This window comes from Amphiprion ocellaris, chromosome 10 (assembly GCF_022539595.1).
Source record: "Amphiprion ocellaris isolate individual 3 ecotype Okinawa chromosome 10, ASM2253959v1, whole genome shotgun sequence".
In the NCBI taxonomy this organism is placed as follows: domain Eukaryota; kingdom Metazoa; phylum Chordata; class Actinopteri; family Pomacentridae; genus Amphiprion; species Amphiprion ocellaris.
Window position 1 is genome coordinate 31,132,174 of NC_072775.1, and position 20,107 is coordinate 31,152,280.

The following is a 20,107-nucleotide window of genomic DNA, read 5'->3' on the forward strand; positions in this document are numbered from 1 at the left end:
TTAAATTTCACCAAAAGGAAAAAAAAAATAAAACCCAAACAATACCCAAAAATGATCAAATTATAATAAAAATAACAAAAAACAGACAACCACGCCCCGGCACTTCCTGGAACAAGAGGCTGCCGTATCATGCAGATCAAAGGGAATTACATTAAGGGAGAGGAAAACAATCATGTCAGATCTGTGTGAGAGGGTAACATGATCTGTCCATCCTGACACTCAGTGTGTGTCTGTGTAGGTTTGTGGTCTCAAACTGGCCCGCTACGACCCTTTTCTTCTTACTCAGATGCTGCATATACGTAATCTGCTATCATTACTGTCACAAGGCCGTTACAATGAATCTGACATAATCAGACAGGCGTGCATGTGACCACACACACATCACAGCTCGAGATGCGTCACAGGAAATCACAGATCACAGCCTGCCGGACACTTTTCATATCAGACAGACGTGCAGAACTCTCCTGACACGTATTGATTGTCCATCACTCTTACCGCGGCAGGGAGCTGTACTGTCGCTGAGCCTGAGCGAACGAGTCCCTCTCCTCCTGCCTCTGTCGTTGCATCTGGACCTCCACCGACACCGAGTGCCGACCCGGCTGGCTGTACCCGCCTGGACCGTTGCTGCTTGTGTTTGACTGGAAACGGCAAGACGGCTCAGTTAGAAGTCATAGTCAGTGATATCATGATCAACATGGAAAAAATAGATCATATTCATTCATTTGTGCATTTATCTACTGGAAAATGATGATAATCTTGACATGACTGGCATGATTTCCAGTTGAAATCAGTGGAAACTTGCATTTGGTGGACAGAAATGTTGTAGAACACTTTCAAGAGTCATAATTATTATACTCAGGTGTTTTGACGATACTGATCTCAGTACAGGACATCGCTTAACTTCAAATGTCCTGCTTTTGGATAAATTCAGGGATATAAAGCAGCTCGTATGACATATATTCAAACATACTGTTGACATAAACAGAAATAAATAAGTGTTTTACTGGTTTATTGTGCCTCTAACATGAACAAAACACTTTGAATCTACCAGACATGTTCTGGTGACAGAGCAACTTGTCTGGTGTTATGTTGTGACAGTAACGTTGTGTTCACCAGAGAGCTGCTTGTTCTCTTGTAAAAGCTGATTTCACTCTGGGACGGCTGGGAGCTTCACACTCCCACAGTTAAATAAATACTGATGACTTTCCTGTGTTCAGTTAAACATTCATGATGCTCCTCCAGTGCTAATGCAGAATAGATGTATGAATGGGAGACTTTGGAGGTGCAAACACTCCAAGGCGTGGAGCCAGTCGAAGAACTTAGTTTTTTAATGTGAATTAGGCCACACAGAATATTTTGTAGAACTAGTCCTTGGATCTAAATATACATAACAGTGTACTTATATTAACATTAACCTTCAGTACTATTCAATTGGTAAGATATTATACAAGGGATAACAATTAAAATTCTATGGTAACTTTATGGCAATACTTTAATATTCCATCCACTTCATTGAACTAACATCTCTACAAACAGTGCAGCTGCTGCTTAACTACAACATGTGGTGAGTTTCATGCTGTATGTTCTATAAAATGTTAGAAAAAGTGCCTTTGTCCAAGTCAAAAACAAGTCGCAACTTCTGGAGTTGAAAAATTATGTCAGTGCAGGAGTGCCAAAAAAAACCCCCTGCAGTTCCTCAAATGGCCACTCGAGGCCGGTTCCTGAATCTCCATAGACCTCCATGTTAAAACGCCCAACTTTACAGCAGGAAAAACCTCTTTACAAACTAGTACAAAAAACTGCTTTGGTCTCTGTAGATACTTTTTCCACTTATAACAACTGAACAGAGGATTGATTTTTATATAACTCAATTGTTTTTATTGTATTAAAGCTTAAATTTATGCATATTGAGGGTTAGACTGCTTTGATTGATCACCTCAGCTCCAATTCTTTGTTCATTTTTGGATCAGCCGGGAGACAGATTAAGTCAGGCACAAAGGGTTTGTTCATCTTAATATACAGTCTATAGTCAAAAACTGGATTGCTTTTTCAGTTTTAGAAATCTGAGCTTTTAAAAAAACATATAGTTTTGGACGTAAACCTGTGTAACATACAACCCTTTCTCTGGTGACAGGTCTCAGATATCCCTATCAGAAATTAAAATTAAGTCTAAATGAATGGTCTTAGCTCATAGAGATGGCAAGTGCAACTAAGAAATGACTAAAGATCAGCATTAAAGTCCTACAGCAGTAGGGCCACACAAAAACAAAGCAAAAACAGTACAAATGTAAAATTGTCAAAGACGTCTGACTTAAAAATCCAATAAGTGGAACAAAACATGGACGCATGATGCCTCTGTTTAAAGTCAAAGCATGAAAATCACCACAACTGGAGTCTGGGTTTCCACACGGTAGCCCAATAAAAGCAGCAGCCGTCGCAGACACTGGATACCTCACAAAATCTCCCTTCAGCCCTCCTCCCTCCCTCCCTCCCTCCCACCAAGTCCAAACCACAGACACTTACCAGCAGCTAGTCGGGCAGACACACCCTGAGCTCGTCTCCTCTCAGGTCAAAGTGAAGGTGAGACACAGACAGACAGGGGGAAGGGAGGTGAGACGGGGGCCATGCTGGAGACTCAGAGAAGGGTTATGGTGATGAGATGGATGTTAGTGGGTGTTAATGAAAACAGACAACACTGTGACAGTCTTCCCCTTCTAAACACCTGTACATTATAGTGCAGATTCTCAGGGTGTAGTAGGTATACAGTACTCACAACGGTCTGTAGATTTTATGGTTGCAAATTCATTCAATAAGCTCAATAAAATGTGGTGTTGCATCTTTTATTCACACAGATACACATCCATATTGTGAGACTGATATAATGCATCCCTTAGCCTCAGAGTAGTTCAGTGTATCTTCATCTAACTCGTCGGTACTAAGTGTTGGTACCAGTTTTCAGCCACACTGGAAGTGAGACCGGCTGTCGTGGCCCCTGCCTTGCTGCATCCCATTTCCTCCCTGATCTTCCTCTGAGAGCTCCATGTCCTAGTTCACCGGTGTCTCGGAGAAATCACAGTTCAAAGTGGGATAACGGCACACTTTCATAGGCTGTATCCTTAAAGGCACTCACTGATGGTAATGAAGGAAGCTGCAAACTTGGGAGACAAATCCAGAATAGTTTCTCACATCTGTAAACGGGGCTAATGGCTCATTCAAATTTAATTCTAAGTACTAGAAACTGATAGATGCTTCACCCCAGTTCAGAAGTTGGAAACTTGTGGGAAAAGTGGTATTCTGACTCTGTTTGTTGGTTTGTTTAAAGCATATTTACACCTTAATCCCAATCTCAACCACTCTAACAACAAGCCTTATCCAGGTGTTGACACTGAACTCAACTTAGAGAGTAACTTTATCCAAAACAGCCCTTTAAAAACAACAGGACACAACTGAATATTTCACTGTCTGAGTCTAAATTTGGTTCTCACACACATCTCTTTCAGCGACAGACCTCCACCTCAAGGTCCAGCCCACATTTGTACTGCAACTCCTTTTGCCCCTCCGGTGTTCATTAGCAGTGTGGGTGCAATAATTGTGTGCAGATTAGTTGCAACACAAAGCCAATCTAATTACCTTTATGGCTGTGCATCGCACTGGGAGCCTGGTGGGAGCACTGTGGACATCCGTTGGTGGGAAGGCCATAAAACGATTAAGAGCGCTAAAGAGGCTCCCCTTTAAACCAAATGAAGCTGCGGCAATCAACTCCGGGGTTGGCTGGCATCGCCTCGTTGCCGACAGTGAGGGTGGAGGAGGGGGCTGAGCGCCTACAACACGCCTGACTCCATATCTGAATCGAAAATTGCCGGCGGGTGAATTACAGTTGCAATATTTTTCACTCAAGGAAAAAAGAAGAAGAAATTAAAATCCCTCGTGGCTTTAGGAGTGTGGAACATTCCTGGGAATGTTGGCTCATCTGCCTGAACGCTGTGATTGCAGAAGGGGGTGGAAAATACCCTAAAGGCAGCCAGATAATAGCAGTATTAAAATGTTACACTAAAATACAAGAGGCAATATTATGCCCTTTCTAAAAAACCCCCGCAAACATCAATTGAATGAACTCCTCTTTTTTCCATAGCGGTATAAATGAGTGCAATAAAGCTTGGTGTGTTGCTGCCGGGAGAGCGGGCATCAGTTATCCTTGATGGAATTAGACCGAGTTACCCACAATCCTCCTCTGCTCCCCCAAAACCATGGTGAGAAAGAAGAGGAAGAGGGATCCCCCAGCTAAATAAGAGATATGATACTGACCATGAGGCTGAATATGGGGGACAAGGAAAACAGATAATTTGGCAAATGGAAAACAAGAGTAAAGCAAAGATGTGACGGTTTTAACCATATCTGACTGGAGGTGTGATATGAGGAGCTGGAGGCTTAGAGTCCATGTCTGGCTTAAAGGTGCAAAACAACATGGTTAGTGCTTCCATATGGCTGACTGGAGATATATAATTGGTCTGACATGACTAACAGGAGCTCTGTGTTCAATTACAACCCAGTCTGATGAGAGATTTCAGAACGGAATAGTGCTGCGAATCACAATTATTGTTAATATCAATTTATCACTTTGCTTTTTGGATTAATCAAGGCAACATATAGTCAAGAAATGTCCAAAAATACCAAAAAAAGTCTTCTTTTTAGGATTTAGACAGCAATAATATAGCCTAACTCTGAATTTCAGGTTGTTTTTGGTGTGTTTAGTATTGGAAAGATTATTTGTCTAATGTTTGTCACTAAAACTACAAATGGTGAACAAATGAAAGTCTACTCGACGTGTGTCTACATTTTGCAAATCTGTAGTGCTGCTCCTCCATGTGGGGCAGTGGGGCAGTTGTAGGTGAATTAGGAAAAAGGACACTGGCACCTTGAGGTTTGCAGCACACCACTCAGATGAAGCAACAAAATGTAATCTATGCACAGGGAAGGTAATTGAATTTCAAAGACACGTTCTCCTGTTTTCCATATGGCCCACCAGTATGGCCAGGGCATGAGTCTAATAACATGCAATTACTATAGAAAGCCTGAGTGTGAGCTGCACTCTGACAAAAGGCATTCAGCGACACCATTAGAGGGTTCTGCAGACGGCATTAAAGAGGCGTCCAGGAACAATGTACAATTTTCAGATTTATTTTCAGACCAATTTATATGTCTAAGGTGCAGAGAGCTTCTTTTTTTTAATTTATCCCGTGAAAAGCTAAACTGAATTTAATTTTCAGATTGTGTGTTAAGTAATACTGAGGTTTCATGGGAAAATGATTTGGATGCCAATAGCAAGCACGCTGCGACTGATGTAAACAAACATTACCCTGTAGCACGGTCCAGCTCTTTAATTGAGAGCGCGCTCAGTTGTTTGGAGACAAAGGGAGAGGTGACCTAACGCTCTCCTTTCCCACACGGTCCTGCTTTTGCTGTACAATGCCGGCTGGAATGCGCGTCGGTCCATTGATCCCATTAAAACTCTTGGTCAACACCGCCGGATGCAAAATGATGCCATACACTTTTATTGGGCTTATTAGCAGGAAAAGAAAGGCCAGAGCACAGAGGATTGTTCATGAGCTCTCACTTTATCCGTTCATTTCACTTATAAATCATCGCACCAAATGTTCCCGGTGCACACCAAAGACTGAGCAGAGTTACGGTGGGAAACTGTTCTGTAGACACCAGCTGTAAAAAGAATTCGTACAGACATATACAAAAAAAAATAAAAACAACAAAAAACTTGTATAGAGAAACAACTAACAGGGGTGCTCATATTCTTAAAAATAATATGCAATAATGTGATGCATTAGAATATGTTGTGACAGAATAGGTGTGAAATCAACAATAATGTGTGTCGTCTCACACTTGACAAAAGAACGTGTGGAAATGTACTCATTCAGTGTGTAAAACAATAAGATCATATATACTGAGACGCTAGCAACTAGAATAAAAATGTAAAATGATATCTTCAAGATTTAAAATCTGCTACAGCTCACTTTTCATGGAGTCATAATTTGTTATTCAAAACATTGTAAAACCAAGTACACTTGAGGTGCAGTGCAAGGAAGCAGGGAGGACTAAATAAATACTAAAACTGTGACAAGCGATTTCATCACCTCCAAAAACTTTGAAGGCATTCAGAATTTATTCGCTTAGAGTTGCCCCTTGTTGCTTCAGAATGCACTAATTATCCCTCTTCTCACCAAGTGGAGCTTTGAATTAAATAAAACGTCCGTTAAAATGCCCATAACCTTAACTTTAAACTGTAAAAAAAAAAAGGCACAGTTAAAAGTTTGAAAATGAGATGCAGATGAAGACAAGCCAGAGTCCGTGAGGCGGCGAATGGCTCCATGATGACGGACAAGACAAGAAAACATGGACGATGGATGAGTGCGGTGGGTGGTGACGGGTGGGTGGGGTTAGTGGTGGTTTGTCAGGAGGTGTGAGGACTCCTGCATGCAGACGGTTGAAGAGGGGGTGTTAGCATTAGCACAATTAGCCAGGAAGGCCCACGGAGGTTAATGGAGGTCCTCAAGTGGGGTCTTGTTCATGGGTGTTAGTGATGGTTAGCACCGTGCTCCAGTTAGCCACAGGCGCTAACACCGTCCTCCTCAGGCTAGGACTCGGGTCCCGGTCTGGTGGAGGTCGTTTCTTGACATTTAACAGTCTGACAGTCTCGGCCGTCCTCTCTGGCCGGCAGTGGATTCGTGTTTACAGGCTCCGGTCATTTCAGACACTCACCCAGGGCTGCTCGAAGCTGTAGGTCCTCCTGCGATCGTCGGGGTCGTCGGGGACGTTCTGGGCCTGCTGGAACTCCTGCCTCAGCCTCTGTATCCGGTCGTGGTTGCTCGGGGTTAGCCGGCTACTGGGGAGAGAGAAAAGAGGGGAGGTTTGATGGATGAGTGTGAGAGGTCCATTGTGAACAAGTGACCTGGTTCCATCAGCGCAGAGCGGAAATGGCCCGCAGGATGGAGTTCTTTAAAGTCCAGTGCGCTTTTGTCCGCGAATTGATCAAATGGACCGTTGACACTGGCAAAGCAACCCAGATACGCTCAACCCGGATGAAACGCAAAAACGTGATAAGTGAGGGCAGAGCCGAGAGCGGGCTTACAGCAGAGCCAACAGCAATATGAATCAAACTAATGTGCCTCTGATGTATTATTCATAACAATGAACAAAGACTAGTGGTGAACGGTGAGCAGAACCACCCCCCCCCCCAGCTGCCTTATATCATTCTGCTATTGTCTGCTGCAGGCCGGCGGTGCTCACATCAAACAATGCTGCCTTCAGTAGAACTTTCTCATGGTACGCTGAACAAATACACTCCCAACAACTTTGTCTGCGACTATATTAGATGTAATGGACTCTAAAATGTTCAGCTATTAAATATTGAAAAGTTTTTTTTCAATTTTAGGCCATTTTGATCTACTCCCAGCGTCTACAGTGATTTATGATTTATGTTTTTCCAATATGTCTTTGATTCACTGTCACACACACACATTAATCCTCATACATTTGATTTGCTCCTTAATGTTCAATCCTGAACTCTTGCCTGAGTGTTTAAACATATAAAACAATTAGAGGTACCACAACTGAACTAAGTGCTATTGACATAAAAAGTACAGGGTGTTTGAAATTTTGTGAAACCTTTGAAATGTTCTGTATTTCTGCAGAAAAACCCAACAAAATAACCTTCAGGACAGTCTAAAATTGGACTAATTGTTAGGTTTTTAATTCCATCTTATTCTACTTCAAGCTGGTCTTGCTTTAGTTTTCTATTTCTTTTATTTTCTTTCTTTCCAAACTCAGAGTTTTTAAACTTTTATTGTCTATTTCTGTGCCTCCATCTTTTATTTTATTACTCAGCTACATTATAAATGAGGCCTCTATTCCCCAATGTAGTGTAAATAAAGGCTGAATGAATGAATGGATGAAAAATACGACCTAAAATATCATCTGTTTTACATCTAAGTCCTAAAAGCAAATGAAGAGAGCCTAATTAAATTTAAAAAACTTAAATTTTATATGTGGTTATTTATTTATTGCCTGAACTGATGCAATGTGACATATCTATGGGTGAGAAAAGTAGCTGTAGGAATAGCAGTTATTTAAAATTAAACTGTCAAATTTAGATGTTAAAGTATTTGAATCATCCTGAAACCACTGAACAGTCTTCACCACACTTCATACATCAACTGACATCAATTCAGCTTCATACGTAGTCTTATTTGTTGTATTTATAAGAGAGATACAAATATATAATGTCCTCTAAGGTAACACAGACAAACCTCTACTAGTTCCTCAGCACATAACTGTGGAGAAACACAGGACATAAATATATTTGTGAAGACAGGTTAGTGATAAATTTAAAAGGCTTCCGACAGAGGAAAGTAATTAACACATTTTCTCTCTCAGACAGTGTGAATGAATAGAAGTGTCAAGGTCTGTGAATAAAGAAGCAGCGGGGGAACGTTGACTCTGTGCCTGACTTTTCAACTTTCTAACTTTTGCCCGGAAATTCCTGGGGACTGTCTTTATCTCACAAAAACTGAAAAGGTCAAACCTGCAACTCTTTCCAGGCCCAAAGCTCCCTCGAGTTTAGCTTTGTAAACCCGCCTTTTTTCTGCTTACATAAGAAAAAGTTTAAGGTCAGCGTAAAAAAAAAAAAAAAAAACAGGAATTGTATTTTGTTGTGATTAAAATACAGAAACAAAAATACAGATATTAACAACAACACCCCCCCCCCCAAAAAAAAAAAACCAAACAAACCAGATGTGCACTTGCAAGAAAAATTTAATCTAGAAACGAGTTAATGAATCCTGTCTATTATCTCTGTTATGGCAGTAACTGCACAGTGATATCAGTTCATCCTGATTAGGTTAAAGTATGACTCTATGCGGCATAAAATTACTGAAGTAAGTGCCTGATTCATTTCATCCATCACAAAACAAGCAGACAGATGGCTATAATGACATAACCTAAAACACAGCAGCGCCGGCAAAATATCCAGCTATTAACTCCAGACACACACAATGGAAAAGCCAGAGCTGGTCAGCCTTGTTAAAGAGCAGGAACCTGTCATATGCCATCCTGCTAATCTCCATGACATGTAACACAGACGTTTGGCCTCTTTAGAGCCCAGCTGACCCAGTAGGAGCTGCATGTGTGACCCTGTGGCTGCGGGTCAAAGCCTAAATGCCAGCTTTAGCATGGAGCCTCGTATCTAACTGAAGAAAAGGAGTCAAAAAGATGAGGATTTGTAGCCAAGTTTGAAAGCACAGTGCGAATTTAAGAACGAGAGATGCTCCCTCTCCTGAGATCACAGCTCAACCGTGCAATCAAAACTACATCATCATTAAGGCAACCTACAGGCCCAGTCTATATCACAGAAACCTGCCCGAGAGACTCCAAGAGATGAGAAACTTAAATAAAGGGATCAAAGATCTCCAATCTTTTAGTCCAACAAAACGCCGGGAATCAATCAAAGAAAGAGCAACACTGCAATACAACCGTGGTGCCAAAAAAACCCCAGAGACGGAGGGTGGGGGGGAGAATGGCGGGCTGAAATTTAGTCTGAGATGAGCTTCATCCTCTGGTCGGACTCACTCAATATCTGGCACTACTGTAGGAGGCTGAAAGGTCACTGTGTGGCTTTGTTGAGTGGAGTGTCTCTGGGACTCAATAACGGGACTGTGGCTCGCTGACTGGGCTGCCAGCAAAGCTGTTTACGCTGAGATGCTCCCTGCCTTTCATGGTCGGGTGTGCCTCCTGAAAAGCTGTCTGTCTCAGCCTTAAGCCCGGGAAGGAGGGGGGCTCTGAGAAGATGTAATGTCTGCACTGTGGGCAGACTTGGACTTCAGAACAACACTGCTGCACTGTGCTCTGAAGCAGCATGTTGGAGCAGAAGGATCGCGAGAAAAGAAGCTTTGAGGGAAAAAAAAGATCAAAACACTCAAAGGAAAATTCACAAGGTTTATCACAACTTGGGTCTTTTTTTTTTTAACCCTTGGCTAAATTTTGGAAGAAGAAGCATGAAAACTTTGACAGATGCTGGGGGAAAAAAAAAAAAAAAGTTTGGGGGACTAGTTTTCACCATCTGCTTGTATTTTCTCTTCCAAATATGTCTTTCGCTACTCTGGGGGGAAGAGTTGGAATTCAGCTGCATCTTATCAAATCTGAAAAATTGTAGAAATAGCTATGAAGTTAATCAAATTAGAGTCAATTAAGTTACTCAAATTAACTTTCATAACTTGTAGCCACAATCTGGAAATGAGAAAATGAGGTTTTCTACTGAAGGAACTCACAGCTGGTGGGAGGTGGTGTGAACATTTGCAGAAACTGTGTCCTAATCTGACTTTTCAACCTTTGTGTGTCCATTGTGGTACAGAATTTGACAGCTTTGACTACGATTTCAACTCTGAAAACAATCACAGATGGTAGTTAGAGGACGTAACTCCAGTTCTATGAGCACGTAGGAAGAAGAACAATGGAGGTTTGCTATGCTAGCTTGTATGGTTGCGACATTGGACAAGAAAAGATTGCAACTTGTCAAAGACATTGAGAGGGGAGAAAAGAATGGTGTTTGCTTTCCTCTCTGAGTTTAACCAATCAGTCTTGAGGTCTGCACAACTGTTTGTTTCAGGGCTGCTCAGAAATACCTGCCTTGAAGGAGGTTCTACATGGACGGTCCTTGTGGTTGGAAGACGCAGCAAAAGTTTGCATCATCGTAAAATTGCAAATTCCTGCAGTTGAAAATGTCCTATTGGTTGTTTTACTGCACTGAAAATGAGTTGCACATAACGAAAACTTGACCTAAAGAACCGAGTTCCTCCTGACTCAGAACTATGAATATAATGAGCTCAAAAACACTGAACTCAATAAATTCCCTGATTTGAATAATAAAACATTTCACTGAGACTCTGTACACAAATTTTACTGGCAGTCGTAGAAGGATGATGCAGAGCTTTGTGTCATTTCACTCACCAACAATCTTTGGCAGAGTTTGTGCAGTCTGCGGCTTGGAGAGATCTCAGTAACCAAAAGATAAAGTTTAAGTGAAGCTGTTACAGAATAAACATTCATTAGCTGCAGCTGATGTGATCTAAAGCCAAGACTGAGAGCAGGATACAAATGAGGACATTCAAAAAATGACCAAAAATGTTCAAAAAGAGATTCTTGAAAATCAAAACTAAACTTACATGAGTATTTGAGTGTATTTCTGACATTTCGAGCACCTTTTCTGCCAGTGTTCAAATCATAAACCAATGTTAAATTCAGAAAACAGGAATTATACTTTAAGCCTGAACTGTAGAGTGTTTTGACAGGATTTCAGAAGTCTGTGTCAGGCCCAGACTTTGATCGTACACCCACAAAGGCACAATATATTTGAGAGACGCAGGGTAAAACACACACATTTCAAGAAAACAATCCTTTGTGAGCAAGATCGAAGCAATTAAAGAGAACCATTCAAAGTCCTCGCTTCATTTGGCATCGAAGAAGGAGAAGAAGAAGGAAGTCCAATCTAATAGGATTTATCAGATCTGTGCTGTCACTCCAAAATCCCCCCATGGCACTGCTTTCACAGATCCCAATCAAAGCATGCCAACGGAGTGGGGAGGCCTCCGTTACTGTACAGTAAGTGACAGAGGCAGCTGATGGATGGAGCCTTAATCCTGCAGATTAGAAATGAATGGCCACATTCACACAGGATCTCTTCCCATGCCTTTAAGAGCATCCCTCAGACCCACCAGCGACTGTACGCAGGCAGAAAAATTTACAACCGTCCCCTCATTTGGAGGACTGTTTTTGCGGATCAATGTGCTCTGGAGACGAATGCACACCCGAGGGTTTTCACACAGCTGGAGACGACTGCACCAGACACCAGCTGGACCATAAAAAAAAACACCCATTTGAGCATGTGCGGCACGGGGGAAAGTGCAGAGGGCTACGCGGTGGAGAGATTCGAGTGGATCTTGTGTCTGTTTTGTAACGAGGGCCCTTGTGGTGAGTGGTTACAATTGGGGTGACCTTGAGGATACAAGAGCGTCATTGTTGGTTCACACTTCAAAGTCTCGGATGAAAGCACCCCGAGCTACAGGCCCCACCAAGCACGGTATTAACAAAGCCAGCTAAGACGTTTCGCTGTCTTAAATCTTAGATCTACTTTCATTTCTCTAACTTAAAGGGCATCTTTTGCCCTTTAAGCGAATTAACAGTTGCTGATTCCGTTAAATCTCACCTCACTCTTAATAAAACACTCATTCTGTGATATCCTGTCTGTTTCATTTGCCAATAACCCTTACTTTGGAATAATCAAATTTTTAATTAAAAGCCACAGTCTTAATTAAACATTTAATTAAGCATGGGTAGTCATGGGATTCCCATCTCTGATGTGACTGTTGTACTGACGAGCTCGCCAGCCTGTTAAATAAACATTTACTGATGTACCGATACACGTAGTAAGAAAAACAGAGCCACGCCGTGAATACGTGTCCCCCCTGAACGCAGCAGCTGTGGCGGTTAGTTTCTGTAATCTTATCAGATGGGTGAACTAGGCCCTACATCCTCTGACAAAGAGAGAGCAGCTGGTGGAGCCTTTCTCTGCTGTGAAAAACGAACTGAGATGCTGAAGATGATAATCCGGGTCTAGTGATCGAAGGCTCACAGACAGCAAAGAGGGAGACTGATGCCCCTGCTAACTGGTGCTAGCGGCTAACGCTCCATCTGTGAGCAGTCGTACGGCTGAGTCCCAGTTATCTGCTGCAGCGAACAGCCACAAGACTTGGCTTTCTTTGCACTCTTGCACAAATCTGGGGTAGATGTTGATGCTCCTCATTAGTGGCTCATGAAAAGATGTTTTTATAGACATTTTATATGAAAAAGTTAAAGCTGAAGCTGATTTTGACTGCACATCTTGAGTATAATTCTGATTACAGTGGTAATTACAGGTGTTTTATGTATAAAGAAAGTTGATTTATGGCTCAGTTGAGAAGAAATTACGTGAGAATTTACTCAAAAATTGGTTAGGGAACACAAATGTTAGCCACAACGAAGGCATAGTTTGTGTGGTATTTCAGTAGGACTCGATATTCAGTAAATTTTTATGTTTTATTATGCTTTATATTATGATATAACGGCGATACTTCTTTTAATAAACCGTACTTCTGGTTGGATGCTTAGAAAAGACTTGAGCTGTGTTTCGGCAGGGGAGCCTTTCTTGTGGTGTTTTTTATTTGTAGAGTTTCACAGCAGAGACAGAGTTTATTGTTCGCAATGTAATGCAATAAGTGATGTTCTTTTCTGGCTTTTTCACTGCTGCTATTGCATAACTGGTGTCTTATGAGCCCATATGTGCTGGGGATGAAATAATAATTAGAATGAATTTAAAAAGAAGCTAGATCCCCATCTCTTTGAAGATGCGATGTAATTTCAGTGAAGCTGTTATTATATACTACCTATATAGTGCATATGGGTGATCTAGAGTTACCACAAAAGAACAAGTGTGCTCATCTGACCTCCACTGAATAACTAAAAGGTTAGAAGAGGATTTTCTCAGCTGTTCGACCATCACACCCTTGCTGCTGTCTGTTGATGCAGTGGAGAGATTAAAGGGTCCAAGAGGCCATCATGTCTCTGCTATTTTGGCTCTTATTAGCCCGATCTTGCCTTTACTTTGGATTACACGGGCTTAACCCTGAGACACTGATAGAGGCAAATTGATCTGCAGAAACACGGCAATTAGACGCCAATCAATACAATATCACCACATTTAGCAAACTCATTACCGAACCCTTGGCTTTTGCCTCCTCGTGTCAATGGACTAAGTGAGACTGAGAAGGGACTGCATGTTGATAAACTGCACAAACACATCAGTTCGCATTCAAAGGAAGATAAACAGCGTGGCAGAATTTCACATTCGGTGCGAGAGCTGGGTGTTGACAGCAAAGTTAAGAGGCTAATGAATCCGGCTAACACGTTCCGTAACCCCGGTCGAATCAGACACCATCTGCGCGTTCGTGGCCCGGCTCGGATCAAAACGTTCTCTTCTCGGAGGGCACAGAACTGGCAGCATCGGCGGCGTGCTGAGCCAAGCTGAAGGGGCTGGATGTGTATTTGTGTGTGTGTGTTCATTAGCGAAGGAACACGACACTTTAGCTGACTCGCTGCTGTAGGAGGAGCAGGCAATGGGCAGCATTAACAACAACTGCTGCTGCTCTGTGGAGACGTAGGTGGATTTTAATACACATTATGTGAGTCATATCTGAGATTGGAAGTTTGCTGCTGCTGTTTCAACACTGGATACAGAAGATGACATGTTATCTTCTTTTGTGGCTGTAAAGATGGATTTACTGAGGTTTAATTTGGGTTCTTTCTTCATTTGAAGAGTTTGCCCTCTGAAACCCAAACAGTTTCTGCTCCTGTCACATTTTACTTCGTCGGCTCAATTTTCACCGCAAGATGAAGTCTTGCACCTTTATAGAAACCATGGCTATAAGTAGCAAGAACTCAACAATAACTTGCATGCAACATAGCAAAGTTATAATCCCAAAAAAAGAAAAAAAATCCATTTGACAAATTTTTTAAACATTGAAAAAAAGCCTGATCCTACAAGCGATTTTAATATTGGAAAAAAAGGTCACTCTTCATATTGTGGATAATTACATTTTTTAAAATTTGTTTTCACAGCAACATTTTCTTCTCTATGCCATGTGTAAACACAGCCTGCAGTTCAGCCCAGGCTGAACGGGAAACTCAGAATTTTTTTGTCATGTGATTGTTGGTCTGTTATTACTTTACTTTTGTGCCAAGGAGCACAGATCGTTGTGTTTTTTTCACAGCATCATTTAGACCAAATGGTGTTTTGGTGAATTAATCCTGACTTTATAAGTTTAGATTTTCTTCCCAGATATAACAGTACATCCATGGACCATCAAAGAAAGTTGAAAATCTGATGAATCTTTTCTGTTTTTACAGTTTCTGTTTGTGATAAATTGGTGAAGCATGCAGCTTGGGGTTAAAGAATCAAGATTAAATCATCTGCATTTTTGAAACTATTACACCCAATAATGTAATAATTTACTAAAAATGTAAAACACCTGCAAATGTAATAAAATTTGCACTTAACCTCAAAAGAAAATGTAATAAATTCCAATAAAATCTTGACTAGTTATGTAAGAAGATGGTCAAAATGAGGTCAGTTGACAATGAAACTGAACAAACGGGTGGAACAAGCATTACTGACTGGTTATATATGTATGTGTTTGTTTTCAGAGGCAGTATTTTTTTTTGAAATCTGTGGTAAAGAGAGTTAAGAAGAAGGTTGAAGAGAGAGCTACCAGCTTGGAGGCTCATTTTACCTGGAATCCTGGATTTCTACATGGTGGTCACCAAAACACAAGGATGTTCTTGTATCTCTGAGTTTCCAATAGTCTTTTTTTCATTGCAAATATCAATGTATATAAAATTTTAAAACATAAAATCTAGAAATATTATTACAGTTTAAGTCAGGATATTTTACAACTTTATCAATCAAGTTATTTGCAATCATATTATGTGCAAGTTTGATGACACTGTCAGGCGTTTTTATATTGTCAGCAAATTACACCACTGAGTGCTATAATGGCAAATAAACTTTATCCACCAGATCCCGTAAATGATATGCAGAATTATGGCGAGAAACACTTCGTTTGTTTTCCCCAATCCAACAGAATACCAGTTTCCTTAAAAAAAAAAAAAAAAAAAAAAAAGATTAATTTCCTGTGGAGCATGAACTCATCCTGCAACTTAGGGTAGCATTCATCCTGAGCCGTCGCAATCCCACAGCGTGTCAAAACTCATGCAAAGCATACAGTAAACATTGGAATCCATCGACGGAACGGATTGAATTTAATTGGTTTTCAGTTTTATGGGGCATCTTTATTTTTCCAGGGGCGCTGCTGGTCAGAAATGTCGGAGATGGTAATGTAATGTTTGACTGATATTAATGCAAGCACACATACATACACACACAGTCGCATTTAAAGCAAGATGGGTCACTGTTCTTCCATTTCAAGCTGTGGCGCCACTGCAGGCGATAATGGCGTGGCACACGGCAGCGTGCCTCCTTTTAATTCATGGGCCAATTTCATGCTGCCGCGCATCAGCGTATCGATGCCGGCCTGTTCAGTTACAAGCAAATAAATTGGACTGCGTTCCCTGATACCTGTAATCCTGTCCTACTTTTAACGAAGGTGGGGAGCACGCCATCCTATGTGGGCCATTTTAGTTTCATTACTCAAATCCCCGTCGGACTGTGCGTGTGGTGGAGCCACATTTGAATACGTCACTGTAATATCTGCAGAGGGCATTTCACGTGTGGTTTAGCAGCAGCTCCAATTCCATTTCCTCACAGATGCTTGCAATGAGTGTTTTTTATCATACATTCTGAGATTGAACTTCACGTGAGGATTAAACAGAGATTGTGTGGGATATAATTTTGTGGAAGCTTTCGTTGGAAAACACTATAGGATCAGATTAAGTGAAACAGTGTTCCACATCTCCTTAAACAATGGTTTCTATATGGTAGCACGGGTAGCTAGTATGTACTTTGAGACTGTCCACCAGGAACAGTCCATTAGTTGTCTGTTGAAACACTTAAAATGATAGAAAATCCATCACCTCATCAGAAATTTGAAGCATTTTGTAGGTTGGTGAACTCTCAGCCCCCGAACCTGCCGGCGATTTTAAAAAATCTGGAAAATTACAACATTTCTCGTACCAAGAAACACTAGGTTTTGCACTTTCCAAGGCGAACAGTTGAACATTCCATGTGACGTTTAGTTCACTCCAAATTTAAGCTTGAAATCGTGATATTTCATCAAAAAAATTTGATGTGTCAAATTCAAAAATAAACCATCAGAGCAAGAAACTGTAAAAGCAGAACAAATTCTCAGGCTTTCAATTTTTCAACAATTCTTGAATGCATCATGTATAAAGTGCAGTTCTTTCCAGGAAATGAACGATTCTAAGCTTAAACTTATGATATTTCATTAAAATAATTTTCTTATTTAAAAACTTGCCAAAAATCAAACATTTGCACTAAACAGATTCTATTAAAAAAAATAAATAAATAAATAAAAAATCTGCATTCCTTCAAGGAACAGGGAAGCCATGGCTGACTAAGCTGTGATTTACAATAAATTGACAAAAAATCAGTATTCAGGTGAACCGCAGGCAGTGTTTCCACAGAGCAGAGAAGAGCCAATAATGGAGGTTGGGAGCTGTTGTTGGAAGACACATTCATGGTGAAACATTTTTCTAGAGTTACTGTGCAGATTAGTGTGAAAAATGTTTGTAGAGGTTGTAGAAAATCTAAGTGTTTCAATATCTATAGTATGTAAAGCCATCATTTTTACTGAATATAGGTAACGGGATTTTTTGTAGATTAAAAATCAAAGAAATTCAACTTTTGTTTTCGGCATTATAACTTTGTCATACTGCATTGAGAAAACACTTTAATTTCTCTATATTTCTTGTCACGGTTGTGCTGTTTCCATAGAGAAACAGGACATTATATCGCGGTAAATCTGAGCCAAATATGTGACAGAAACTGCCTGGGGTTCAGAGGGTTAAAATTCCACCAACATAACCTAGCAAATAACTTACAGGAGGCAGATTATCAAAACGCTCTGTCCTTTCCTTTCTTGGTAATAACATTCTTTAAAGCCACCTCTTTTTTCTCTCTCTCTCTCTCTCTTCAAAACACATGAGCCACTTCCTTGTTTCACCCACCCAAGATTCAATTCCATCTTCCTGCCCAACATTGAAATGCTAAACAGGGAAATGGATATCTGATCTTATCCACATTAACGCGGCTCCCAATCTAACATGCCATCACGGTTGTAGTGCTTTGATGTAACAGTGACAAAACAGTGCCTAATCTCATCCATCAGTGACAGATGATGATCTCCTCCGTGTCGGGAGGCATAATAAAGACCGCAAAGGGTGAAAATCGAGCATATGCAAAACTGCTACGCGTCTCCATGCACTTGTGTTAAGCACGCTCTAAAAAACGACTCACAAATACAACAACAGATTGCTCTTTTAGCCTCCACATCGGGTCTGTCTCGGAGTCTATTCATCTCGGATCTAAATTCACACACACTCTGTCTCTATCGCAGCACAACACACACTGTGACACTGACTTGAGGGTTAACAGGAGACGGCATCCATCAAAACACACCATTCGATCAGTCAATGGAGAGATCTGTGCTGTCAGATAAGCCACTTATTGTAATATATCTGAGCTTCACAACGCCGTTATGATCCCACCAATCATAACTTACTGCTCGCCAGGCCACTAGTCTTTGTGATTCACAGCCGATCGCCATGATTCAGCACATTCAGTCACCTGGGGAGACTGTAACCAGGCAACAAGGTTTGGAGAAAAGGGTCTTGTGAGTTAATGGCTTCACCGCAGACGGCATCGCATCCTACTAATTATTCCTTTCTGTGTCAACACGGCCGTAAAGTAGGCTCTTCTAGGCCATTAACTTGTAGTGGTGCTTTAACAACTCCGCAGAGGAGCGAAAACTAGTTTTCAACATGCCTGAGCCCACAAGAGCTGTGTTTTTTTTTCCTACAGGTTGTGCAAATTACTGGCAGAGTTTGAGGACGCAAAAAGTGTTAGATGAAAGTGTGTGTGTGGGGAAGAGGAGAGGATTTTCAAACCAGCAGGGTGAGCACGGCGTCTTATCAGCAGTGGATTAGGGAGGCATTAAAGAGTCCGACTTGCTTTTTTACATTTTTATGAGGTCTCAGCTAAACTAAACATTGATAACAAGGGCTGACTTTTTCATACTCATGAATAAAGTTCAGTTTGAATCAGGAAACTACATTGTGCACGAGTTCTTTGGCTTTTGTCTTTTCTTGTTGGCGAAGCATCACAGGTTTTCGCTCGGAGATTATTTTCTTTGTTTTAACAGGTAAGAATGGAGTATTTCATCTTCAGCGGTAGTTTTAGTCAGAATATTGGCTTATTGTTTAATGACTGGTACACATTAGGACCAATATTTTTTATTAGAATGACTTAAATTCAAGCAGTTGTATTAAATTTTATAGGCTACTGGCTACAAGATGCACCACGTTGGTAGCTTTTCCTTAACTTCTGGATGGACATTATGACAAAAAAAAATAAGGTCTACCTTCAAAAGCTCCCCATAACTGGGGTAAAATATCTCTGATTGGGGAAAAAAGTGGCCCAGTTACACATTCATCCATCATCATCATATGTGCATCCACACTCTTAGCATTACACCCCCCAGTTACCGTAATACTGCCACTACTGAAGGGATTTTTTGGGAAAAAAGCAGAAGATCTAAGGAGAATAGTAGACTAGTAGAACAACAGAATACATAAAACCTCTATAAAGACCAAAAATGCCACTAAAGCCATTGGACGCTTGAGATCCAAGCATCCATTGCTTCTACTAGTAGAATGTTGGAGTGTAAGTGTGGCACTTTTGCATGCATCATCATCATCATCATCATAGGTACATCCACACCTTTAGCATGACATCCTGCATTACCTACTGTCACTACAGAAGGATTTTTTTGGGGAAAGAAAGAAGATTTAAGGAGAATAGTAGACTAGTAGAACGACAGAATACATTAAAAACTGCTATAAAGGTCAGTAATGACATTAACCTCCTAGAACCTGGCATCCACATATGTGGACATTTTTTTTCCCATAAAGAGCGTGTTGTTAATAATAACAACACTAATACTAAAAATATCAATAATAATAGCAACAACTATAACAACAATATAAATTTATTGTAAATATAACAAATATAATACATATAATAAACATAATAATCAGATATTAGAAAATATCCATTTATTATATTTATTGGTTACTCCTTATCCCAAATAGCTGGAAGAAATCTAAAATTCAAGGCCAACCAAAGCTCACGTCTTAAGAGGTTAAAACCACTGGATGCTTGTGATTCAAACATCCAGTAGCTTTAATTTTTTGATCATTAGCAGAAGAACATAAAGTCTACCTTGAAATACTGCATATAATTGGGGTTAAAATGCTT

The 20,107-nt window shown here is 40.7% G+C and overlaps 1 protein-coding gene across 9 annotated transcripts in view; it reads right to left on the reverse strand.

Annotated features, from left to right (window-relative positions):
• pard3ab (par-3 family cell polarity regulator alpha, b) overlaps nt 1-20,107 on the reverse strand; it is a 307,758-nt gene that overhangs the window by 8,465 nt on the left and 279,186 nt on the right. For 8 of the 9 annotated variants that reach the window (XM_055014228.1, XM_055014227.1, XM_055014224.1 and 5 more), the window contains 2 exons: nt 6,772-6,895; nt 496-638 (listed from right to left, as the gene is read on the reverse strand). In XM_055014228.1, coding sequence (XP_054870203.1) covers nt 496-638; nt 6,772-6,895 — 267 coding nt within the window. The remainder of the gene's footprint in view (nt 1-495; nt 639-6,771; nt 6,896-20,107) is intronic. The other variant, XM_055014223.1, reaches the window with a different exon arrangement.